We start from the raw sequence: 27,005 nt of genomic DNA on the forward strand, positions 1-27,005 counted from the left end.
TTTTCACACGAGACAAATAAGGAGAAGCAAAAGTGTCTGATTGTTCTCCATTTAATCTCGCGGCTGTCAAGGAAAAATAATTTAGCTACTAAAAGATGATTCAAATGTAAAAATATTTCAGCTAAAACACTCAAAGTATCAAACATCAGCTCATCTTAATGTCCAGGTTTCTTCTTGGTTACTCATTTAATGATTTCCATTTCTCCTCTTAGAACTTGAAGAGGCCCATCAGAAATGTCCTCCATGCTGGTATGAATTTGCGAAGAAGTACCTGATTTGGACATGTTCTCCTGCCTGGCTGAGAGTTAAGGAAGGCCTTAAAGTCATGGTGATGGACCCTTTCCTGGACCTTGCGATCACCATTTGCATTGTTCTCAACACATTGTTCATGGCGCTGGAGCACTACCCCATGACTGATGAATTCAACAGCATGCTGAGTGTTGGGAACCTGGTGAGGACAAACAGTGGCGCTCTCAAAAACTGTGTTTGAGCATCTCAAACAGCCCTGTTTCTTTGCTTCTTTAATATTAATGTAAAGTTTTGTTCTTGCTTACCAGGTGTTCACTGGAATCTTCACAGCAGAGATGGTACTGAAGATCTTTGCTCTGGATCCATACTATTATTTTCAGCAAGGCTGGAACATCTTTGATGGAATTATTGTTTGTTTGAGTCTGATGGAGTTGGGCCTTTCCAACGTGGAGGGTCTTTCTGTTCTCCGCTCGTTCAGACTGGTAAGTTTCGACTCGTAGTAAAGTCACTAGAGTGGACACTGAGGAGTGCCACATGCACATGCACATAAGAGAAATGCCTTAAGGAGAAGTGAATGTCTTTGAGTGAGTCACTGAATCAGAGCAGTGTGTTTGAACTTTTTCACAGAAATGAGCACCATTTTTGTTAAAATGCATTCACATATTCACAAATCCCAAGACAAGGATTGTAAAACTAAATGTCATTATGGCCAACTACAAAAATGCATTAATGACAATATTCAAAATAGTTAATTTTGGCAGGAAAAATGATTAATATGTATCAATCAGAGAGGACCGTTTTGAGAAAAATTGAAAAAGTAGATTTAAACAATTCAGTATTGCATTTTCCCCCAAAAAGGACATAAATTCACACTCAATGATCTTGAAACTTACCTCTTAAACTGACATCAATGTTGTATCTGTAGTATGCAATTAGGAGGCATACGTATAGACACTCCATCAAAGTTTTAAATATCAACACATCAGTATTCATGTGATGTAAAACGCAGTTCACGTGACAAACGCAGCACGCGCAGTCCATCTGAACTTTTCTGACCCCTTTGAACTCGAGTGTCTTGCTATTCATTATCAGATTAAAGCTGCACTGAGCTTTTAACATCCTTTTATATTGTGATAAATACTGTGTGTGTATGTTAAAAATGACCTTTTTTCATGGCTTCACCCACATGTGCATATTTGGCCGAGCAGTAATCCTTTATCCATTAGTGAGATTAAATATGTTGGAGTTGACATCTCAAAAAGTGGGCTACACTTTCTTTTAGTTCAACATCAGTCACATTGCAAACTGAATATGGGCCATGCTTTACCTAAAATAAAATACCACTTAGGTGAATTTACATGAGACAAATCTGACAGCAGCTGAAAACAAAGAATATATATTGGTGTCAAATAACATGACTGATCGAAAATATACTTGCCCTCAGGCCATCCGAGATGTATGTGTTTATTTCTTCATCGGAACAGATTTGGAGAAATTTAGCATTACGTTACTTGCTCAACAATGGATCCTCTGCAGTGAATGGGTGCCGTCAGAATGAGAGTAAAAACATCACAATAATCCCCAAGTAATCCATAAAACTTGTATCCATCAGTCAACATTTTATGAAGTGAAAAACTGTGTGTTTGTAAGAAACAAATCCATCATTTCAACTTCAAACTTCCTGCTAAATTATGAGTCCTCTTTCCAAAATAACGCTTTCTCCAGTGAAAACGTCAGCTTGTCTGAATCAGGAGAGAAATATGCACAGATCACGTACCGTTTACAATGAAAAACAGTCCCAAACAGTTTTAAACAATTATGTCGGTGGATTTAAATGTGAGAAGACAACACATGGGATGGGCTTTTTCACTGGAGGAAGCATTATTATTGTTATTTTGCCCAGAAGTGAAGGATGTTAAAACGCCTTAACGATGAATTTGTTTCTCACAAACATGCAGCTTTTCACATCACAAGACATTAACTGATTGACTCGAGTGGTCTGGTTTACTTGTGGAATTTTGTGATGTTTTTATCAGCTGTTTGGACTCTAATTCTGACGGCACCCATTCACTGCAGAGCATCCACTGGTAATGCTACTCTTCTCCAAATCTGTTCTGATAAAGACACAAACTCATCTACGGTTTGGATGACCTGAGGGTGAGTATATTTTCACCAAATTTTCATTTTTGGGTGAACTATTCCTTTAAGTGGTGATAAAATATCAATACTGAATGAAATATGTTTGGTATTTTGCCCTCAGCTGAGAGTTTTCAAACTAGCAAAGTCATGGCCCACCCTCAACACGCTGATAAAGATCATCGGAAACTCTGTGGGTGCCTTGGGGAACCTGACGCTGGTCTTGGCCATCATCGTCTTCATCTTCGCTGTGGTGGGCATGCAGCTGTTTGGAAAGAACTATCAGGACTGCGTGTGCAAGATCAGCTACGACTGCACCCTTCCTCGCTGGCACATGAAGGACTTCTTCCACTCGTTCCTCATCGTGTTCCGGGTCTTGTGCGGGGAGTGGATTGAGACCATGTGGGATTGTATGGAGGTGGCCGGACAGCCACTTTGCATTCTGGTCTTTATGCTGGTCATGGTCATAGGAAACCTGGTGGTGAGTATATTTGAACACAGGATTAGTATTGCAATGACTCTAGGTTGGAGTTATGATGGCTATTGAACTATTAAGTGAATCTAAAACATTTAGATGTCACAATCATTTATTGACACTAATTTCAGACATGTTAAACGCAACAAAAAACAAACAAACATAACATTACATTTCTATAAATGTGGAATATTATTCTTGAAGTTAAACCATCATACCCCAAGAAAAATCTCAGGAGTGAGGATACATGAAAAAGCATTACAGAACAATTACTTAATTCCCCCAGATGTTCTTCTAATATCCAGTTGTGACCAGAAAATACCTCTAAGAAGAGTAAACGAAGGACTTTTCCCAGAAAATAAGACGCCACTAAGCTATTCTTCCTAAGTGTTCCTGTTTTGACATAATGACTGTCCTAAAAGAAGGCTGTCATAAAAGAATGATGTCATGTTAGCAATTTTATTCTATAAAGTTACAAATGCAAATATATTCACTCTCTATAAAATGACTTGTAAAATAGTGTGTACAATAAACATGAAAATTCATTGGTCAAAAGGTGTGGGAATCATCATACTTTATATATAGGCTAGTTTCCCAAATGTGTTTGGCAGATTGTGAACATACATAAATGAATCCTCAGGGTAAATGCCATATTTAGGCTGATGCAAATGAAAATGAGCCTGTGAAGGATAGAAACAGCACCAAGGCATAGCACAACAACATAAAGAACATACTGTACAGTCATGTAACATGTTTTCATTTGCGTCAAATGAAAAAATAGCATGTACCCTGACTAAGGTCCTTTCCAAGAAAATAAATCAGCAAATTTTAGCTTTGACCTCTATATTTTACTCAGAAGTCCCCTGTTGTGTGTTGCTTAGAAACGCATTCGTGGTGGGATTGTGCTTATGTTCACTTAAGAATACACTATTGTCCAAGATAGTGTATTCCATGAGCTTTTCCAACTCATAACTAGTAACTTGTGTACACACAGCAGAAACAGCTGCTAGTCACTGGTAATTGAACTACGGAGCTTTTTAAAGCCGGATACAGGGACAGACAGCATGGACTTAACTAAACTTGTGGGACATTTGGTCCTTTCTGAAATACTAGACAAGTGTCTGATCTATCAGAGAAGGTCTATGTACTAAAGGTCTATGTGTGCTGTCTATATGTGCCATTTTGTGTGTTTGTTTCATTTTAATCACATACCACAATTCATCAAACATCATTTTATTTTACAAAGTATAACCTTAAATCTAAATTGAGCCTTAAGCCTTAAACAAAAAGTTCACCCAGAACGTATAATCTGTGATTATTTACTCACCCTCATGTCATCCCAAATAGAGATGGGTCAGTATGGTCAACTAGTTAATTAACAACTGATTAATGAGGTTGATTAGTTGTGAGTTTGAAGTCTGAACTGGAACTGAATGTGTGGAGAAAAAAGGTGGGTTGCACGTGATCAGTGCAGTCCCATTCATGAGCTTGACTAGTGTGAGACTCGTATTCTTACCGGTTTGAATAACAGATACATTTTCTATGTTCCTTACGCTTTGATTTGAACGAAAACAGCGTATCCGTGTGGCGCAGCTGATACAGTACAGGGTACGCAGTTTGCGTTCAGTGGATACTCTCCAAAATGGCACTACGGTGACGCGTAGGAGACAAATTGTTGAATAAAGTCGTTATTTTTGTTTTCTTTCCATAAAAGTATTCTCGTAGCTTCGTAAAGTTACAGTTGAACCCCTGATGTCACATGGATTATTTTACAGATCTCCTTGCTAAGTTTCTGGACATTGATCGTGTTAATTACATTGCTGTCTATGGGAGGGTCAGAGAGCTGTCAGAAAGCATTAAAAATATCTTAATTTGCCCGAAGTTAACTACAGTGTTTATTTATCGGTCTGGGCTGCGTTTCCCAAAAGCATCGTAAGCCTAAACTGATTGTAGCTCCATTGGTTTCAATGGGTCTATGATGTACTTAAGCTTGCGATGATTTTGGGAAACGCAGCCCTGGCTAGTGCAGTGTTGCCATGTCCGCGGTTTTCCTGCAGAATTGGGCTACTTTGACACTCTTTCCGTGGGATGTTTTTCATGTCCACGGGTTGAAGAGAGCCCAATAACGTGATACTTAGCCCCTGGAATGAGACTTTTATCTGGGGAACCCCACCAAAAAAAAATTATTTTACCCCCAGAATGTGATTTTTACCAGGGAATTTCCCCCTGAAAAGTGATTGGGCTAGTTTTGGGCTAGTTGCAATTGGGCGGGTTTTGCTGTGAAAACTTGGCAACTCTGGGCTAGTGATGCTGACTACAAACTCAGTTAAAGCTAAGGTGATAAGTAAGGAGAAGACTAGACTGAAGTTGGGCTCAATTTGTTGTGCTGTGGTATGCTATATTTCTCATACATTGATTTATTTGTGGTGGCCCGTCACAATATCAAAACTGACCGCCACAAATAATGTTAGATTTTCCAAAAGGCTTTGACTTTGTTGAATAAACATGAGCACTGCACATTTCAAAATCAAAATGCGGCACACACTAGCATAGCCAGATATGCTTAAGTGGGTGGGCCTACATAAATCTGTGTGGGCCAAGTGTGTAGCATATGAAAACTGCATGTCAAATTGCCAACAAAAATATACAGAACCAGGGTTCATTACACAGTACTTCTAAAGCATGCATTGACATTAGTAATTTGTTATGTTAATGTTCATTTCAAAATTTAGGACATTATTAAAATTAAAAGTTGTATCTGTTAACATTTGCCCGAGCTGCTTAACAAAGATGAATAAACACGGTAACATATGTATTTCTAATGTTAGTTAATGCATTAACTAACTATAACTAAAGGAAGTTTATTAAAAAGCATTACCTCAGTGTGAAACAATGATGATTTCATAATAAAGCGTCACGCACATCGAGGACCGCAGCTGCAATTTATGCAGTTTGTTGTGGCGACCAGGATCTAGCACAAAGTTTATGTGTTTCTTTCCACAAAGGACACATCTGTTTAGCGGATCAAACACTGTACCTATGCTAATATGATGCTTCCAACACGCTTGGTTCAGAAGTTTTCAATCCATCACCCGCAGGTGGTCTGGCGGGTTTCATATGTAGACGGTCTGAATTTATTGCCAAGACTTTTACTTTTTAAATAATTTATCTGATTTATGCTTGCTTAACTGGGATATTTTCAAATTTAACTTCACAAACGCGTGCATTTTACTATTATATCCTTATGTTGTAAACATAGCATTGCGGGTGGGACTAGCAGAAACGGACGAATCATCATTTTGACAATACATATAGGAAGAGGGAAAACTAAGAAACGACCTGTAATTGACCATGAAAACAATTTTTTTAATAAATATATAAAGTTACAGTGAAATAAGACATTTATAATTAGTATTGTTTACTAGTATCTACGCGACTGGCGGCACGGGTGCTTTTATCACTGTATAAGGAAACCGAATGTCTTCAGAAAATTTTCGATGTCATTTTCATTTAATCTTGCATGTAATGCCTGATAGAGTAGCGTTATGTGAGCTCAGTGCTGCTTTGTGTACAGCCGTTATCGTGGGAAACCTCTATTTCTCCTGCTCCAAAAGCACCTCCTGCTGGCAGAGAATAAATTTGCATGTTCAATGATTTACGCAGAGAACATATATTGCTTGTTACCAGAAATAATCTACTCTAGAGGGACTTTGCTATTGTTATTGATTCTTTGCACAAGTCTACCGGAAGTTAAGTTTGGGCCACAAAAGCGTGCATGCGCAGTAACGTTTGTTAATGTTGTTGCTGTCGAAACCATCTATAATAGACCAGAATGCAAGAAAAAAGCTTGTTATGATGAACATGGGACATTTTTTGTAATTGGTTGACATTCCTGCAACTCAACAAGGGCTTATCTTAGAAAGACTGTTGCTCACAGTAACCCTGTTGATGTAACTGAAGGTTTTTAGATTAACAACAGTTTGTTGCTCAGCTTTCAATATCCTAGCCGGATAAAGATTTTCTTCCGTTTCTGTGAAGGTATCCAATTAGTCCAAAAATCCAATTAGTCTTTATGACATTCAGTGAGCTAATGTCCATCCCAAAACGTTCCCAAATGTAGAGCATCCAAATCATATCATTTGCTTACAGATCTGCATTTTTGGTTTCTCTCTAGATGTTGAATTTGTTTCTGGCCCTGTTGTTGAGCTCCTTCAGCTCTGATAACCTGTCAGCGCCCGACGATGATGGAGAAATGAACAATCTTCAGATAGCCATCGGTCGAATCCACTTCGGTTTCACTTGGCTGCTGGATGCCATCAAAGATCTCTTCAACGGGAACCTGGCAGGCCGCAGACAGAAGACCAAAGAGGTGCAGACGTCACTGAAAGAGAACCACACTGAGTGCAATGGCGGCATGGGAATTTTAGAGCAGCATGGAGGGAAGTACATTACTCCAGAAGGAGAGGACAGTTACATGACCAATCCCAACCTCACCATCTGTGTGCCCATTGCGCCAGGAGAGTCGGATGTGGAATTCCCTGAAGAGGAGGAGGATGAGGAGACAGAGTCATCAGAGGACGAAGAGCATAAACTGGTGAGAGGTTTTGAGAGTTGATCTATTAGTTGTAGTGTTGGGAATTTGGTTCATTATTGCATAGTCTGATTCACAAACAAATGATTGATATGAGCAGTTCTATGCACTGGTCAAAAAAACTCACAGGTTTGTCTCAAACGAATGAGATGGTGATTTGAATTGGTTCACTCTCTGGTATGTTTCTTAAGAAACAGAATACTATAATTCACTGTTGTTTAGTATATAGTAGGAACTAATTATTTTTGCTTTCTTCAAAGTATTAAATAATTGTTAATGTAATTATTAAGAAAGCAGAATCATTTCTATTTCAATTATTTAAAGCTGAATTGAAATTCAGAAACAGAATAATTTAATTATTTTGATTATGATTATTATTAGAGTAGTATATCTGAACTTTTGAGAAATAAATCCAAGAAATGCATTTACAAATTTGAATCTAATAATGAATATGAGAGGTTATGAGAAATGATTTATTAGTATTAGTGTTGGGAATTTGGTTAATTTGCCAATTTGAGGTTGTGTAATCCAAAACACAAGCAAATTAATCATACAAGCTGATACTTTTTAATGCACTGGTCAAAAACACTCACATATTAGTCTCAAACTCATGAGTTTTTTTTTATTATTATTTACTCTGATTCCTGCTAATTTTGTCATGACCAACTTTAAGACAATATACACATTTTCTTTATAACAAATGAGTACTTTAAATTTTTTAATAAATAAAAGAATTCTTAACAGGATTATAAAGTAACTGGGATCATTTCCATTCGATGAAAATCTTTTAATAACAATCTCCATTTAGTATAGTGCATCTGAACTTTTGAGAGATGAAACCAAAAAATGCACTCACAAATTTAAATTTAACAATGGACAAGCGCATATTGATATAATGCCATCTAACTTGTTTTTCCACTGTTAAAATTTAAATGTGTGGATTTAACATCAGGACCAATTAGATATCTGACCCTAAATCTTTCATATACAGCATATAATGTTTCAATGGTTTATCCCTATTGTGAGTGACCGGGAGCTCAGAGTGGGGTCAGAGTTCAGAGAGATGATATGATATGATGCGTGTGAGGGAGCGAGCCAGTGGCTGTAGGACGTGGGGGGGATGCACAGATTCATAAGCTCATAAGCTGCAAAGCAGACAAGGTGAACCCACCAGACATCATATTTGTTATATAAGAGAAATGGGCAGTGGAGAGGAGCACAGAGAATATGGGTAAAAATAAATAAAAAAAGGTTGAATGGTGCGCTATAAAAGTACAACAAAATAGGTCCAAACGACAGCATTATATTCCAAATGACAGCTCAGTGAGAGGACATGGCTGAGATTTAAGTGATTATTTACTAGAAAACATTTATTTTTATCTTGTTCAATTCTAATATGGCATGTTAAGATGGTGTGGAATTGTCAGTGCAACTGACCTGGTGACACATTTTGTTTCACAACACCGTCTGCAAAAAGTGCTTGTGGACTTTATAGAGATATGCAAGCAAAGTCTATGAGACCACTAGACACCATTTGGGACTAAGCCTTTAAAGATCTGTTCAATTCAAATTAAATACAGCAATAAGTAATATATCATGAAATACAACTTTTTTTTTTGAAAATTAATGTTACTATGCATTTACTGGGGCAATTTCTTAGACAAAATAGCCCATCTGTATGATATTCTGGTCTTCAGATATGATTCAAGTTCTTCCTTCAATGTAAGTCTATGCAACTCTATTGTCCCCTAGGTTAGAATCATAATCTGCTCTGTAAAGTAATTGTACATGCTTCTCAATAAACTTATATGTGCCTCGGCCAATTAGATAGAGCTGGAACTATTCAATATTGAAAATATTTAAATTCATGTTGATTTCCTGGCTGATAATGTGCAAAGATGGACCAATATTGTTTAATTAATACCAAAATTATTGAATTTACAGATATAATATACAAGGCCAAGCACCTGAATGGCAACATATGCATTGTATTAATAACTAGATAAATAAAGAAGAAATATAGGAGGTAATTTGTACATACTGTACAGTAAATGCTTTCATTCAAATTCAGTTTTAAATGTATTTGGGATTTTCGAAAGGCATTCAAGTTTTGTACTGTACAGATTTTCACAAGACTACAATTTTGGGGTAAAGTAAAAACTCTTCCAATACAGTTTTAAAAACCATGCCAGAATGAATTTAATGAAGTTGTTTGATTGCAAACTTCTACCAAAACCATTTTGACATTTTAGGGACTCAAGATTAAGAGTAATCTATCTTCATACACACACACTGCTCGCCTCGTATAATGTGGGATTACATAAACAGCACTATTGGATTGTGCTGGCACCTTTGGGCCAGTAATCTCTGTAAATCATTTTAAATATGTTGCCATTACATGCAGGGACAATCTCATCAAAATTGCATTAAGAAGGCCCACTGTCAATGTAGAGAAAGAAACAAGAATGAGTGTGAATTCAGGCAGATTTAGAACTGCTCTCTCTCTCTCTCTCTCTCGCCATCTCAGATTATACTGGAGGTCATGGATTAGTTGCATATGTTAGTATTGCACCAAATATATCTTGGGATGCATGCTTCCTATTAGCTCTCTGCATTTTCCATGCCAAACCCAGAGGATTTTTCAATCAATGCTGATTTCCTGGCTTATACAGTATGTGCAAATATACACCAATATTGTGCAGTTAACACCCAAATTATTGAATTAACAGATTCAGTACTAGTTTACATGAAACCAAGAACCTAAATGATAGCATATGCATCGCATTAATCATTAGATGTAGTGGGAATATGAATATGATGGATGTACTGCAGGTGAGGTTCAAGCACACAGGCATAGATCATACATATAGTAATGGCTGCTGAAAATTCATCTTTGCATCACAAGAATATTAAAATAGAAAACTGTTATTTTAAATTGTAAAAATATTTCACAATATTACTATTGTTAATGTATTTTTCGATTGAATAAATGAAACCTTGGCGAGCACAAGAGACGTCTTTCATTAAAAATTATTACCAGCGGTCATTCAGAAGTAAAATTTTTATTTAAAACTCAATGCAAGCTTTTCTGTCCAAAGGAAGTCATCAGCCTCTCTGAAGGAAGTACTGTGGATTTGAGGAAGCCTGGGGAAGATGAGGAGGAATATTCTGAAATGGCAGATGATGGCATGGATCCAGAAGAGTGTTTCCCTGAGTGTAAGCAAATAATGAAACAAGACTCATAATAGTTGTCCTCCTGAGGCCATTGCTTCCACTTTGACTTACTGTATATCATGTGTTTTTGTGAGTAGCTGATCAATCTAATCTCTCTGTATCTCTCCAGTCTGTATGCAGCGCTGCAAGTGTTGTAATATCAACACCACGAGAGGTCTGGGTCAAGCGTGGTGGAGGTTGAGGAAGACTTGTTATCAGATAGTGGAGCATAGCTGGTTTGAGACCTTCATTATCTTCATGATCCTCCTCAGCAGCGGAGCTCTGGTGAGGAACCATGCTGAACAGTGAACTTTAACTATTCGTTTACTGTTCAGAAGTCAAAGATGTAAGGGATAGTTCACCCAAAAATGAAAATTCTGTCATTAATTACTCACCCTCACGTCGTTCCAAACCCGTAAGACCTTTGCTCATCTTCACAACACAAATTAAGATATTTTTGATCAAATCTGAGAGCTCTCTGACCCTCCATAGACAGCAATGCAACTCCAATGTTCTCAGGTCCAGAAACGTAGCTAGCAAGGACATAGGTAAAATAGTCCATGTGACGTCAGTGGTTCAACTGTAATTTTATGAAGCTACAAGAATACTTTTTGTGTGCAAAGAAAACAATAATAACAATTTCTTCATAATTTAAAACAGCGCTGCTGGGGTACTCTCCAAAATGGCAGAAGACGGTAACTAATTATGTTATTATTATTACATGTTATTACTGTTTTCTTTGCACACAAAAAGTATTCTCGTAGCTTTGTAAAATTACAGTTGACTAGGACTATTTACAGATGACTAATGGACTATTTTAGCGATGTCCTTGCTATGTTTCTGGGACTGGGAACATTGGAGTTGCATTGCTGTCTATGGAGAGTCAGAGAGCTCTCAGATTTGATCAAAAATATCTTCATTTGTGTTCCGAAGATGAACGAAGGGCTTATGTGTTTGGAACGACATGAGGGTGAGTAATTAATGACAGAATATTCATTTTTGGGTGAACTAACCGTTTAATGTAATTCGTGCATTAAATTTGTCCATATTGTGATTTAATGTGTAGCTAGTCCTGGTCTTACTGTGGTATGATATTCTTCTTGGGTCAGGCATTTGAAGACATTTACATTGAACAGCGGAAGGTGGTGAAGGTGGTGTTGGAATATGCTGATAAGGTGTTCAGCTACATCTTCGTGTTGGAGATGTTTCTAAAGTGGATCGCGTATGGCTTTAAGAAATACTTCACTAACTACTGGTGCTGGCTGGACTTCCTGATTGTGGATGTGAGTTGAAGAATCTCTAGCTGAATACTGGATCACGGTTGAACTGCTTTGATATGTTAGGCCGAGTTTGAAATAATCTAGAATGTACCATGTTTTTGAAAGACATCTCTTATGCTCACCAAGGCTGCATTTATTTGTTCAAATATGATTACAATTTTAACTTTTTAAAATAGAATTTATTCCTGTGATGCGCAGCTGAATTTTCAGCATCATTACTCCAGTCTTCAGTGTCACATGTGCCTTTATAAATCAATCCAGTATGCTGATTTTCTGCTCAAGAAACATTTCTGATTATAATAAATGTTGAAAAGAGTTGTGCTTCTTAATATTTTTGTCAAAATATATTAATACACTTCCATTCAAAAGTTTGGGGTCAGTAAGATTTTAAAAAAGCATGTATACTTTTATTTAACAATGACGGATTAAATTGACAGTAAAGACATTTATAATGTTACAAAATATTTATATTTCAAATAAATCCTGTTCTTTTGAACTTTCTATTCATCAGAGAATCCTGAAAAAGAAAATGTATCAATTTCCACAAAAATATGAAGCAGCACAACTGTTTTCAACATTGATAAGAAGAAATATTTCTTCAGTTTCTTCAAAAAGTTCTATAATATTTCACAATATTAATGTTTTTACTGTATTTTTCATCAAATAAATGCAGCCATGGTGAGCATAAAAGACTACATTAAAAAACATGAAAAAAAATGTTTGACTAGTGCTGTTCTATATTATATACTGCAGTCGATTTAGTATATTATTTAGTATAATACTATATTTTGTTAGCATACAGGGCCATGAAAGTAAAATTAATTTGACTCTTATCTGGTTTAAAATGAGGAAGCATTAATTTTGCAGATTTTTCTGGCTAGAAAACTGCAAAAATAAAGAATTTGTTGCAGTGAAGGCTGTTCATTACAGGTGATTTCAGCACAAATCATGCAAAGCATGTGCCTAAAACTCCTTTAATCATGCTACAACTGTAAATGGACACAGATACACAAATATAATAAAACAAATGTTCTGAACTTTTAAATTGGATTAAACCATTGGTCTCAAACTCAGTTCCTGGAGGGCCGCAGCTCTGCACAGTTTAGCTCCAACCAGCTCCAAATCACACCTGCTTGGAAGTTTCTAGTCATCCTGAAGAGCTTGATTAGCTGGATCGGGTGTGTTTGATTAGGGTTGGAGCTAAACTCTGCAGAGCTGCAGCCTTCCAAGAATTGAGTTTGAGAGCAGTGGATTAAACAATTCTTCCACAAGCGATATAGTCAAACTTTAGACTGTTTAGGTTTAACAAGCATTAACTTAATATAGCCAGAATTTAGAGTCCGAACTATTCATTATTGACTTTAAAGATCTAGTGATACAAATTTAATTTTGAAGTTTTGAATTTGATGATTTTTGTTCGTAGGTTTTGATTTTGTGTCACTGGCACAATGACTTAGACAAACAACTCTTTTATGGCAGATAGTATTCAGAGTCAGAATTGAGATGTAATAGCAAACACATCCTTCAGATACTGAGATACCTGCACATATAATAATAATTTTAAAAACTACACGTAGTCACACTGAATAAAACACCTGGCACAGCATCTGGAGTAGCTTGAATAAACACAAATGTCTCACCTGATGCTCATCTGACCCACACAGATCTCCACACACACCTTTAATAATAGGGTAAGTTGAAAGTTCAAAGGTCAGAGGTGAGCGAAGGCTCACGTCTGTATCTCAGCTGCAGTTCTCTTCTCATCCACGCCGAGATATAATTGCCACCGTCTCTCTTTCAGCAATTTGAACGGATTCATTTCGACCTGTAATTTAACGTGATGTCAAATTTGATAAGCATCCTCACAGGACCTTGGCTTTTATATCAGAATATATTTACAGTATCAATAATTATCTGGAGAAGATCAGTTACGTTTTGACATTGTAAACATACATTACAGTGAGACATCTTAGTATAAAGAGCATTCTAGCTGAAATCAGTTTACAACTTTATTTTTGATGATTTAATTTTGTCATTTTATTTATATCATACAATCTTTGATTTCTGAAGTTGTGTTTTAAAGCAAATTGCACAGAAATATCTTCTTTAGATATACTACAGCGACAAGGAAAACTATAGAAATAGTTTTTTATAAAGAACTGACAATTCTTGGGACTACATTTAATAATTCATAAATGGAATCTGTAAAGTGAATCATAAACACTGTTTGGACGGATGAAAATCACATTATTTAAAAAGCAAAAGAAATAAATTCTTTAAAAGAAAAACCCAAATTCTTTATAAAACCTCACTCTATTTTATATATATGCATATTTATTATGCATATATAGTTAAGTATGTTGATATATACATTGATGTACATATGTGCATACTTGTCCATGTTTTGTCTTCATTTCACCTCATCCTCGGCCCATCAACCACATTCCTACTGTTCCTGTGGCCACATCCTGCATTACAGCAGAAAGCCATTCTGTTCTACACTGTCTGTCTACTCTGACTGTAGAATAGAGTGGAAACCTATTGTGATTTTAAAACTGATCTGATTTATTTGTCCCAATAAATGAGTTCCTATAGAATGTCCCAAAACTGCATAAATATTTTTTTCCTCTTATAAATACATTGCATTAAGTTACATATTTTAGTCTATTTAATTAAAAAAGCCACACAGAGAGGTGTTTTATTCATATTAATTAAAAAATTCTTATTAATATGAAGTATTTGATTGAAAAGTAATTAATTTTTCTCCAATTGCAGGTGTCTTTGATTAGCTTGGTCGCTAACTCTCTGGGCTACTCAGACTTTGGGGCCATTAAATCTTTGAGGACTCTCAGAGCTCTGAGGCCCCTGAGGGCCCTGTCTAGATTTGAAGGAATGCGGGTAAGATCTTGTCTTCTCTGTCGGTTGAACTCTCTAAATATGACACATTAAAGCATGTCAAGTTTACAGGGAATTCACTGAGATTACACCGCACTGCATAATATATGCTGAATGAAATCCAATACAGTTCATACAAATTTTGGACTGCTGACTGCAAATAATCGTGTCTGTTTTGCTCAAGCAGGTCACACTTTTTCACAAAATTTGATGCATTTTGTTGCATTTTTGCTTTTGCAACAACCATAAGATGAAGTCGCGTACTGTATTATCACTTAATCAGCAGAACAAAACTGCCACCTCTGTGCCAGACCACAACTATTTGTTCAATTCTCTAGCGATTTTCACATGTATGAATTCATGAATGTATGAATGACATTATTTTATGTTTAATCCTGAGAATTATGACCAGTGACAGAAGAAAATGCAAACATGAGCCAGATGTTCTCTGCTACATCTGTGGGTGTTTAATACATCCAAACAGGCACACATCTTATTCATTCTTATTTTGTGAAAATACTGTACAAAATGGAATCAAATTAGTTAATACTAGGCCTTTTTGCAAAAAAGAAAAGAAAACATTAGATGCAGGCTATGTTATCAGCAATATAGTATAAATAGGATGGTTAAATTAAATGTGCATGTCTTCAGAAATGTATTTGTTATTGAGCAGAAAGTTTTAATTGCTTTGGTGATCTGGCGCTGTGGTTGCATGCAGTTACATTATGATTGCTTCCTGTATGGTATCACATCCTAAATTCCTGTTGTCCAGGTGGTGGTGAATGCGCTGATTGGGGCCATCCCGTCCATCATGAACGTACTGCTAGTGTGCCTGATCTTCTGGCTCATATTTAGCATCATGGGTGTAAATCTATTCGCTGGGAAATTCGGGAAGTGTGTCAACAGGACAGGATACATTCACAGTGTTATCCTGGTCAACAACAAGAGTGACTGCCAGGCCATGAATGACACCCAGTTCTACTGGACCAAAGTAAAAGTCAACTTCGACAATGTGGGCCTTGGATACCTATCACTTCTGCAGGTGGTGAGTGTCTCTAGGGTTGTGCGCCATTCACAATTGCGCTGAGATTGATTTTTACTGAGATGCCAAAAAGTAAAAAAAGACCAGCCTTTTAATAATTGCTTGTAAATCTCTTTTATTATGCTGTATTATCAACAAATATTGGATTCAATGCTTTTGTCAAAGTGAAAAAAGCATATAACAAGGTGAGAAAAAATCCCCAAAAAGTAGTCAAATTATACTACATTTTTAGGGGAATTTTTATACCCCACATGAGCTACTAGGTCAAGTCAGTCAAGTTTTAGAAAAATAAAATCAAAATGACTGGAATACAACATGAGGTTAAGGAAGCAGAATTAAAACGGAAACTGTAAATATAGTTTTAAGCAATGGATTCCGATTATTTTTTTTTGTATGAATTACTCATTCACATTATCATACATAAAACTAAATATTTTAATGTCAATATTAATTTTAGAAATAAAATATCAACATAAATATTCAATATAATGTTTTTAGAAAATTTTAAATAATTCATTTTATTTTTTTAAACCATTGCAAATTGTTTTGATGGCCTTGCTAACTGTGTACTTAACCAAATACTGAACTAGTATTGATAGTTTTAGTACTAAACTAAGGGTCTAGGAATATGTCGCTTTTGGAAAAATGCATTCTACACATCAGAGAATAACTAGGCACAATTAGTCCAATTTAATGATGTGTTTATTCACGTTTTGTCACAAAACTTGTGTTGGACCTATGAAATGCATCTGCAATATCACTGTAAAATTTATGACTTCAATAAATTCCTCTTCCTGTCATTTCATTTTAGGGTCATAAATTAATGGGAGCATGGGGCAAAAATGCCACCACAATGAAAGAAAAAAAAAAAAAATCCCCCAAATTCAAGATAAGGGAGTGGAAAATGCTCCTGCACAATTCACTAAATTAAAAACTAAACTAAATTAACAAAATCTATTATGCAGCTTCTTATCCACCTTTGTAGTGTAAAGATGGCTTTTTGTTGAGATTAAAAATTGTGTTGAAGTAATTGGTTAAATTCAAGTATTTGACATAAAAGATAACATTACAGTCTCTGTAAGATCTACTAGATCATCATCTACAAGTGATTGTGTTCCTTTTCGTCACTCTGCCTTTGGATTATCTTTGGATTACGTCTTTCTCAGTGACAACTATTATTCATTGGAACACTCTACCGGAAGACATTTGATTTCAAATCAACTCAACTCTGTAAACACTGACATTGTTGTGGTTTAACTGGACGTTATCTTCACTGTTCTTTTTTGGCTCTGAAAGGATGTGTAGAAGTATTACTGTATTGTATGTGTTTGTTGTTTTATGTTTTTATTTTTACCTATGATTATGATTACCTGCCAAGGGACTGTGGATGAAAACTAGCCATTGGCTAAATTCGGTACAATGCATGAAATGGAAACATTTATGTTAAAATTGTACATGGTCCCTTTTCAAACAAATTGTAATACAATAAATAAAAAGATACATTTAAGGAAATTTGGGAAATTCTAAATTTAAGGAAATTTGGGAAATTATAAAAGGGAAAAGATCATTTCTGATCCTGTTCCATTCCAATTCAAATTCACACTCATTATTTAAAAGGGAGCCAGTTCTTAAATTCTGAACTCTGGCCATCTTGAACATTTCAGTCCAACAAGGACTTTTCATGACTGTGCTGTAGAATCATCATATTTGTTAAGGTAGCCAAGCAACCAGAGTTTTTCAGGGGCCTGCAACTCCTTGCTGGGCCTTAACCTATCATTTACCTCTTGGAACAGTCTCTCAATCACCACAGGTTATAATTTATGTGACCATGGCAACGACATCCAAAAATAGCTTAATGGCATTCATGCTGACTCTTGGTGAGTCACAATTCTTTGTCTTTACAGAAGATATGAAACTTAAATGCGTAATTACCACAGAAAAAAAAGCCAAGTTTCGCTATGGTCAGGCGTGGAAAGAAATGTGCTCACTTAGAAGCCGAACACATCTTTGAATAAATTGGCAATCTTTCTCTTTTAGATGGACATTCAAGCATTCTTAAATATTTTGTTTTTCAGGCAACATTCAAAGGCTGGATGGAAATCATGTATGCCGCCGTCGATTCCCGTGAAGTAAGCATGTTCTTCATTCCTAAAATGAATGACTTACAAGTTACATCCAAAATCACAACCTAGGTATTGAGTATGAACATAATCTTAAAAATAATTGTTCCAATTAAAAGAGAGATCTTTGAAAAACCTGGAACTTTTTGACATCCAGAGAACCAACTAGTAACTCAATGCTAGAAACATTTCTCTTAATAAGAAGAGCGTTCACCCAAGGTGCTGCAAAGAACCATTGAAAAACTTCATTTTAGAGCTGTCTGGAAAACCATCTTTGTGAGTTTCTAAGATCTATGTTGTTCTTGTTTGTCAGGTTGAGGAGCAGCCCGTCAAGGAGATAAACCTCTACATGTACCTCTACTTTGTCATTTTCATCATCTTCGGATCCTTCTTTACCTTAAATCTGTTCATCGGTGTCATCATCGATAACTTCAATCAACAGAAAAGAATGATAGGTGTTTAAGATGTACTTCTCTTCCAAAAGCATCTAGTGTACATTTATTGTGTTCAGTGAAAATAATAACAGCTGATTGTTCTCTGTACTTAAGGTAGCCAGGATATATTCATGACCGAAGAGCAGAAAAAGTACTACAATGCGATGAAGAAACTTGGATCAAAAAAGCCACAGAAGCCAATTCCAAGACCACTGGTAAGATGATGATTTTTAACATTTTTGTTACTAAAAATCTCACTGAATTCTCTTTCTAATTTTCCCATTTCCATCTAGAACATTTTACAAGGATTCTTCTTCGACTTGGTGTCCAAGCAAGCCTTTGATATCACTATCATGATGCTCATTATTCTCAACATGATAACCATGATGGTCGAGTCCGATGAACAATCTGCTCGCATGGAGACCGTCCTCAATAACATCAACCTGGCCTTCATTGTCATCTTTACCACCGAATGCCTCATCAAACTATTTGCCCTCCGCTGTTATTTCTTCACCATTAGTTGGAACATATTTGACTTTGTAGTGGTTATTCTGTCCATCGTTGGTAAGTGCACGACTTTACAGTCTGGTAAGTGGTACGTGTGGCTAATTCAAGATACTTCCCTGCTGAAAAGACCAACTTGGTTTATACTGGTTAGCACTTTGGTATGGGTCCATCTGGTCATCACTATGGTGAAGCCAAAGAAGGATTGCTGGTTTGGTTAAGTTAGTTAAGAGACTTTACAGCACCAGCTTGTCTTTTCAACTGGGTTGTTGTGATCTCAGATGTTCATAGTGCCATTTCTCAATTCTTCAAGAGATTTTCAAGAGAGTCCAACTTCTTTGTGTTGATATCTGGTTTTAATTTGTCCTTCCTCATAGGAATCATCCTTGCTGACATAATAGAAAAATACTTTGTGTCCCCAACTCTGTTTCGAGTGATCCGGTTGGCAAGAATAGGACGAGTTCTCAGACTAATACGAGCAGCTAAAGGAATAAGGACGTTACTTTTTGCCTTAATGATGTCGCTGCCGGCATTATTCAACATCGGCCTCCTGCTCTTCCTGGTCATGTTCATCTATGCCATTTTTGGCATGGCGAACTTCGCCTACATAAAGAAGCAAGGCGGGATTGACGACATGTTCAACTTCGAAACTTTCGGGAACAGCATGATCTGCCTTTTCCAGATCACCACATCGGCCGGTTGGGATAACCTACTGGATCCCATTCTCAACAACTCTCCGGAAGAATGTAGCTCGAATTACGTCAACACCGGAACCAATACCAAGGGCAACTGCGGCAATCCCTCAGTAGGGATCACTTTCTTCGTCAGCTACATCATAATTTCCTTCTTGATCGTGGTCAACATGTACATCGCCATCATTCTGGAGAACTTCAGTGTGGCCACCGAGGAAAGCACTGAACCTCTGAGCGAGGATGACTTTGAGATGTTCTACGAGGTTTGGGAGAAGTTCGACGTTGAGGCCACGCACTTCATCGAGTACTCCAAACTCTCGAGTTTCGCTGACAGCCTTTCCGAACCTCTGAGGATCGCCAAACCTAACAAAATCAAACTCATCAACATGGATCTACCCATGGTCAGTGGCGACAGGATCCACTGCTTGGACATCCTGTTCGCCTTCACCAAGCGGGTCCTCGGGGAGACCGGAGAAATGGACGCTTTGAAGCAGCAAATGGAGGAAAAGTTCATGATGGCGAACCCTTCCAAGATATCCCACGAGCCCATCACCACAACGCTGCGGCGCAAGCAGGAGGAAATTTCGGTGTCCCTGATCCAGCGAGCCTACCGGCGGCACCTGGTTAGACGGCAAATGAAGCAGGCGTCTTACCTGTACAGGCACATAAGCCAAGATGCACACTGGTTGGAAGAAGACGGTGCTCTGGAGCGGGAAGGACTCATAGCGTCAATGATTAAAGAGCACTACGGTCCTGAAAAGGGGCCGCCATACTTAGCTTGCTCTCCGCCGTCATATGATGCTGTAACAAAGGACCCTAGAGACCAATTCAAGATGTTAAAACCTGACTCTCAATCCAGTGAGCCTCATGAATCAGAAGAGACGTATGACGAGACCTTTCTTTAGGAACTCTTTTCTAAGAAACCCATCTTTGCTTGCTTTTTAAAAGATTTTTTTTTACCATGTTTGGATGTGTGTAAACAAATCTAATCAGCAGGAATCCAAATGCGAACAAGATTTAACTTTTTTAATCTGTAAGAAAATGTTTGGACAACCTGTTGTTTTTGTCATAAAATATGACAAGGTATCATGGGAAATGGACAAAAATACATGGATATATCAACGTAAGGATGTACACACTAACTTTTCAGGTAGAGAATGTATTTTAACTCAGATCATATCGCAACTCTAATATTGCACAGATGTTGTTTTGGTTGTTTGCTATAAAGCTTAACGGCCACATGTAGTTATTCCCAGAGTTTTTCATTGCTCAGGATTAAGTGAGGAATGTTATCACTTTTTTACACTTGATGAGAGTATTGGTGTAAGGAAAAGGCCCCTAAATGCAGTTCGAATGACTACAGTGGAAATTTCCTCTTACAAAGTGAATGATTTTGCATTTTTATCAGCACTTGAGGAATTTTTGTTTTCTTGTTGAACACAGGCAGGAAACTGTGTTTTAAAATGGTTTAAGGTCAATGTGAAATCAAAATGGACTACTTAAGTAAATACATGTACATGTTCCTGATTTTATTATGCACAACTGGTGCATGTTATTCCAAAGAAAGAATCTATGTAATCTTTCAACAAAATGAAACAACTTTCCTGGCTGATGTTATGTATTTCTCAACCCATTCTCTCCTACAGCTTTGCTCCATTTTTACATGCAAAGCCTACTTTTAATGATTCAATAGTGGATAAAAATCACCTAAACTGTTTTGGGTTAAATATCCTATGTTTAATATGAAATTTGAATCAGCTGAAATGACCTTCAGCTCTTATGTTTTATTTAAGGGCTTTTTCTCATTATGTTGCACACTGAAATGCTTCAGTCTGGATCACATACAATTTTCAGTGTCCTAATTACTCATAACCTCATCACTGTTTTTCTCCAAGTCAGGAATATGAATTCACATGCATCAAATGCATTTATGTGAACTATATGTTAAACTATATATTTACTAATATAATGTACATAAGCAACTGGAAAGAAAAGTACAGATGTATCATCAACATACAGATATATCAATTTCTGTGTTCTACTCCTTTTTTTATGAAACAAAACTCTCCTTTCCACAAAATGTTCTCCCTCTTGTATTTAATTTCAAGGGGCATTTATGGAACCTGAAACACAATAAAAAGTTCTCATGCATACATTTTAATAAAATTCTGATGGACTGAGGGATGGATGAAATTCACACATTTGCCATCTAATTTTGTCATATTACGTTGACCCACAAATTGCATCAGCTGAATGCCCAGAATGATATAATGAGGAAGCATGACATTGTTTGATGAAGTTTTCTTGCCTGTGACGCTTCCATGAAACAGGATGTTGTGCATGACATATTGAATAAACTGTGTTTTAAATAGCCAATAGTTTACATCACAGATGTGAACTATAATTTGTTTCATAAGTAGTATGAAGGGACACTGTTGTTTTAGAGCACATTTAAATTCATACTGCATACATTTTATACAGTCCTGTAAACAAGAGAAATCCTCAATATCTTTGTACATTTTGCTAGAAAAGAAAAGTTGAAAATTAAATACGCTACAGGTTTATTTAGTAAGTTTCTAGTAGTGGGATAGTACAAAGACTTGTTTCTGCCACAAAATAAAAATAGCGAAAATTGCTCATTTTTAACTCACAACACAACACAACTCACGAGTTTATATATGAAAGAAAAGAAAAAAAAACTAAGAATTGCAAGAAAAAAGTTGCAATTTGTATTTTTATACCATGGTGGAACTAAAAAAATCATGGGAGTATTCTGAGACAAAAAAAAAAAATCTGAATAACAAGATATAAACTAAGAATTCTGAGGGAAAAAATAATCAGAAATGTGAGATAAACTCACAGTTCTGAGAAAAAAAGTCGAAAAAATAGTAATTATCTATAGTTATATACAGTGGGGAAAAAATTATTTGATCCCCTGCTGATTTTGTACGTTTGCCCACTGACAAAGAAATGATCAGTCTATAATTTTAATGGTAGGTTTATTTGAACAGTGAGAGACAGAATAAAAATCCAGAAAAACACATTTCAAAACGTTATAAATTGATTTGCATTTTAATGAGTCAAATAAGTATTTGACCCCTTCGCAAAACATTACTTAGTACTTGGTGGCAAAACCCTTGTTGGCAATCACAGAGGTCAGACGTTTCTTGTAGTTGGCCACCAGGTTTGCACACATCTCAGGAGGGATTTTGTCCCACTCCTCTTTGCAGATCCTCTCCAAGTCATTAAGGTTTCGAGGCTGACGTTTGGCAACTCGAACCTTCAGCTCCCTCCACAGATTTTCTATGGGATTACGGTCTGGAGACTGGGTAGGCCACTCCAGGACCTTAATGTGCTTCTTCTTGAGCCACTCCTTTGTTGCCTTGGCCGTGTGTTTTGGGTCATTGTCATGCTGGAATACCATCCATGACCCATTTTCAATGCCCTGGCCCTGACAGTACATGGCTCCGTCCGTCGTCCCTTTGATGCGGTGCAGTTGTCCTGTCCCCTTAGCAGAAAAACACCCCCAAAGCATAATGTTTCCACCTCCAAGTTTGACGGTGGGGATGGTGTTCTTGGGGTCTTAGGCAGCATTCCTCTTCCTCCAAACACGGCGAGTTGAGTTGATGCCAAATAGCTGGATTTTGGTCTCATCTGACCACAACGCTTTCACCCAGTTCTCCTCTGAATCATTAGCAAACTACAGACGGGCCTGTACATGTGCTTTCTTGAGCAGGGGGACCTTGTGGGTGCTGCAGGATTTCAGTCCTTCACGGCGTAGTGAGTTACCAACTGTTTTCTTGGTGACTATGGTCCCATCTGCCTTGAGATCAATGACAAGATCCTCCCGTGTAGTTCTGGACTGATTCCTCACCGTTCTCGTGATCAGTGAAACTCCACGAGGTGAGATCTTGCATGGAGCCCCAGTCCGAGGGAGATTGACAGTTATTTTGTGTTTCTTCCATTTGCGAATAATCACACCAGCTGTTGTCACCTTCTCACCAAGCTGCGTGTCGATGGTCTTGTAGCCCATTCCAGCCTTGTGTAGGTCTACAATCTTGTCCCTGATATCCTTGGACAGCTCTTTGGTCTTGGCCATGGTGGAGAGTTTGGAATCTGATTGATTGATTGCTTCTGTGGACGGGTTGTCTTTTATACAGGTAACAAACTCAGATTAGGAGCACTCCCTTTAAGAGAATAATCTCAGCTCCTTACCCGTGTAAAAGACACCTGGGAGCCAGAAATCATGCTGACTGATAGGGGATCAAATACTTATTTGACTCATTAAAATGTAAATCAATTTATAAAGTTTTTGAAATGTGTTTTTCTTGATTTTTTTGTTGTTATTCTGTCTCTCACTGTTCAAATAAACCTACCATTAAAATTATAGACTGATCATTTCTTTGTCAGTGGGCAAACGTACAAAATCAGCAGGAGATCAAATAATGTTTCCCCCCACTGTAGTTATATAGGCAAGCACCAAACACAATACTTTCTTGGCCCTTTTTAAATTCATTCCTCAATCTGAACATAAGTTTGTGAGCAGCTACTGTCCATCTTCTGAACATTGATCAACATTTTGACCAGCCTTTCTTTAGTGGAAATAAAAAATGAGCGCTGAATTCTCAACAGTGGGGCAGTTTTTGTTGATTGTACATAGTTTGTGCTCTCAGCTCTTGGTTAGGGAGCCAATTTGGCTTCGTCCCCTGGAAGTTTGCCCTTTCTCCAGCCAAGGGTGAGGGTATTCAAATCCTCCAGACCAGCTGGACCTACAGGATAATCCCAGCGGAAAATAATCACTTGTTTTAATTACACACAAATGCACTCGTACTTCAGTTCGCTCAGTCACAGACCTCCAAACTGCTACCTTATACAAATGCAGCTGCCTTTTCCATTTCGGAAAGGTGATGTTTTTGATGTCCACTTTTACATTCTATTGAGAAAATAATGTCTTCAAGTACTTTAAAAAGTATTAACGTTGGGACATTTTGAATTTATGATGGGATGAACATCTGCTTCTTTTTTTTTTTTATGTGATAGCAAGAATGTTTAGCATTAAGAAACTGTTTCATTAATATATTGAATTTGGCACCTCAGAATTTCAGTGATTGTAACATTTTCCCTGATTTGTCATCCTAGCATTTCTATCCATATATATTTTTTACAACTTTTTGTTTCTCCATTCAGTTTCTGCACATGCTTTCTTTTTAATTCTTTGTGTCTCTGGAAATCCACTTTAATGAATGTGTCTGCGTAATTGATCTGATGTTTAAACATCTGAACATGTGGCCGGGATTAAGCTCGACTACAGGAAACCCATTATTACAGATTAAAATGCACTATAACTAATTACATACACACGCACATGCTTCTGTCATCTTCTATAAAACTAATCAAAATCTGTAGGAAAGGGTACTATTGATCATTTATGCACATTCAACTCTATCATATATGAATATCTATCATATATATGAATTTGACATAATAGGATTTTTGTTCATTAGTAACCCTAAAGCACTAAATCTCTCTCTCTATCGCTCTCTTTATACACACACACACACACACACACACATATACATATATATATATATATGATTTGAAGAATAATATAAAATATAATGTAAATATATTTCATTGCTATCTATCTATCTATCTATCTATCTATCTATCTATCTATCTATCTATCTATCTATCTATCTATCTATCCATCCATCCATCCATCCATCCATCCATCCATCTATCTATCTATCTATCTGTAGTATAATACAAATACTAAATTACGTTATATACTAAAACTAAAGTGCTACTGCATCTCCAACACTGCAATAATTTGATGTCACTTCTACAGATTAAATTCGGGGAAGTCGTGGCCTAATGGTTAGAGAGTCGGACTCGTAATCGAAAGGTTGCGAGTTCGAGCCCCCGGCCGGCAGGAATTGTAGGTGGAGGGAGGGAATGTCCAGCGCTCTCTCCACCCTCAATACCACGACTGAGGTGCCCTTGAGCAAGGCACCGAACCCCCAACTGCTCCCCGGGCGCCGCAGCATAAAATGGCTGCCCACTGCTCCGGGTGTGTGTTCACGGTGTGTGTGTGTGTGTGTGTGTGTGTGTGTGTGTGTGCATTTGTTCACTACTCACTGCTGTGTGTGTGCACTTGGATGGGTTAAACGCAGAGCACCAATTTCGAGTATGGGTCACCATACTTGACAATACGTCACGACACACACACACACACAAACATCTTGTCAGAAAGATCAGTGGATGAGGAGAAAGACTGACTATGAGCCGGATTAGACTCATTTCACAAAAGATAATAATCATAATGCCTGCAAAAACTGCATATGTATTTATTGCTATTGTAATATCTTTGGTAGACTTTTGGGAGATAAACAAAAATATATTATGTATGCAATGTTGAGGAATAGGAAATAATAACTTATCCTGAAACAAATGCATGAATGAATAAACGTTCATATGATGAGATGATGGAACACTACAGCCGGAAATGTGATTCCAATTCTTGAAATACAAAAGCAAATGTGTACAGCACCATCTTCCAAGAAACACACTCACAAAAAAATCATAATATGATCATAATAATCCGTAGAAAAAAAGAAAAATGCAATTAACGCCATCCATCTGTTTGTGCAGCGCTGGCTTAGAAAGGTTTGGACAAATCCTGACCCGGAGGGGAGCTCCGCTGATTTCCACTGAACTCAGAAAGACACTTTTCCTGAAACAGACCTTTTTGTTGTTGTTCTTTTTAATTCATTCCATTTTTTTTTTCTGGCCATTATTTAATCTTGAATATTCATGCGTAAGAAATAAAGTACGATCAAGACATGACTTTGACATGAAGTATAGCCATTAAAAAGTGTTCAAAGTATTCCACTCTGCAACAATAGCCTTAATTTGCATATTATTATAATGCAAATTGTTAGCTAACAGAGCCACAGTCTAACATGTTATTTCTCATCTCATTGTCTGTGTCACTTACCGGTTTGTTTTTGACAAAGATAAAAAATCTTGTTTTCTGAGAAATGTATCAAAATGAAGCAAGTTTATGATTAAAACAAGAATATCTGCCAATGGGTTCGTAAAAATCAACTTAATTACATTTACATTTAGTTATTTAGCAGACGCTAATTCAAAGGGAAAACAAGTTTTAATACCTCACTGATATATTTGCTTTTAAGCATAAAATCACTTAATTGTGCTCAGTTTCTCAGAAAACAAGAGTTCATGTGTTTAGTTCACATCCAAAGTAAATATATCTTGATTTAAGGATGATCATTGGATGACCTGTATTGGAAAACAAGGCAATAATTCTGAGGAAAAAATATTTATTTTTGCAATACATGCAGTATTTAATGC

At 36.9% G+C, this 27,005-nt stretch overlaps 1 protein-coding gene across 1 annotated transcript in view; it reads left to right on the forward strand.

The window, feature by feature from the left end:
- The window catches only part of LOC306846082 (sodium channel protein type 2 subunit alpha-like), a gene marked incomplete at both ends in the record, with an annotated part of 41,583 nt that extends 21,047 nt beyond the window's left edge, over positions 1-20,536 (forward strand). The window contains 14 exons of the mRNA XM_079379186.1: positions 213-451; positions 558-731; positions 2,510-2,866; positions 7,035-7,454; positions 10,550-10,667; positions 10,795-10,949; positions 11,774-11,947; positions 14,720-14,842; positions 15,612-15,884; positions 17,957-18,010; positions 18,315-18,456; positions 18,550-18,650; positions 18,729-18,999; positions 19,317-20,536. Coding sequence (XP_079235312.1) covers positions 213-451; positions 558-731; positions 2,510-2,866; positions 7,035-7,454; positions 10,550-10,667; positions 10,795-10,949; positions 11,774-11,947; positions 14,720-14,842; positions 15,612-15,884; positions 17,957-18,010; positions 18,315-18,456; positions 18,550-18,650; positions 18,729-18,999; positions 19,317-20,536 — 3,821 coding nt within the window. The remainder of the gene's footprint in view (positions 1-212; positions 452-557; positions 732-2,509; positions 2,867-7,034; positions 7,455-10,549; positions 10,668-10,794; positions 10,950-11,773; positions 11,948-14,719; positions 14,843-15,611; positions 15,885-17,956; positions 18,011-18,314; positions 18,457-18,549; positions 18,651-18,728; positions 19,000-19,316) is intronic.
- Between the last annotated feature and the right edge of the window lie 6,469 nt (positions 20,537-27,005).

The sequence above is a fragment of the Barbus barbus genome, assembly GCF_936440315.1.
Source record: "Barbus barbus genome assembly, chromosome: 26".
In the NCBI taxonomy this organism is placed as follows: domain Eukaryota; kingdom Metazoa; phylum Chordata; class Actinopteri; order Cypriniformes; family Cyprinidae; genus Barbus; species Barbus barbus.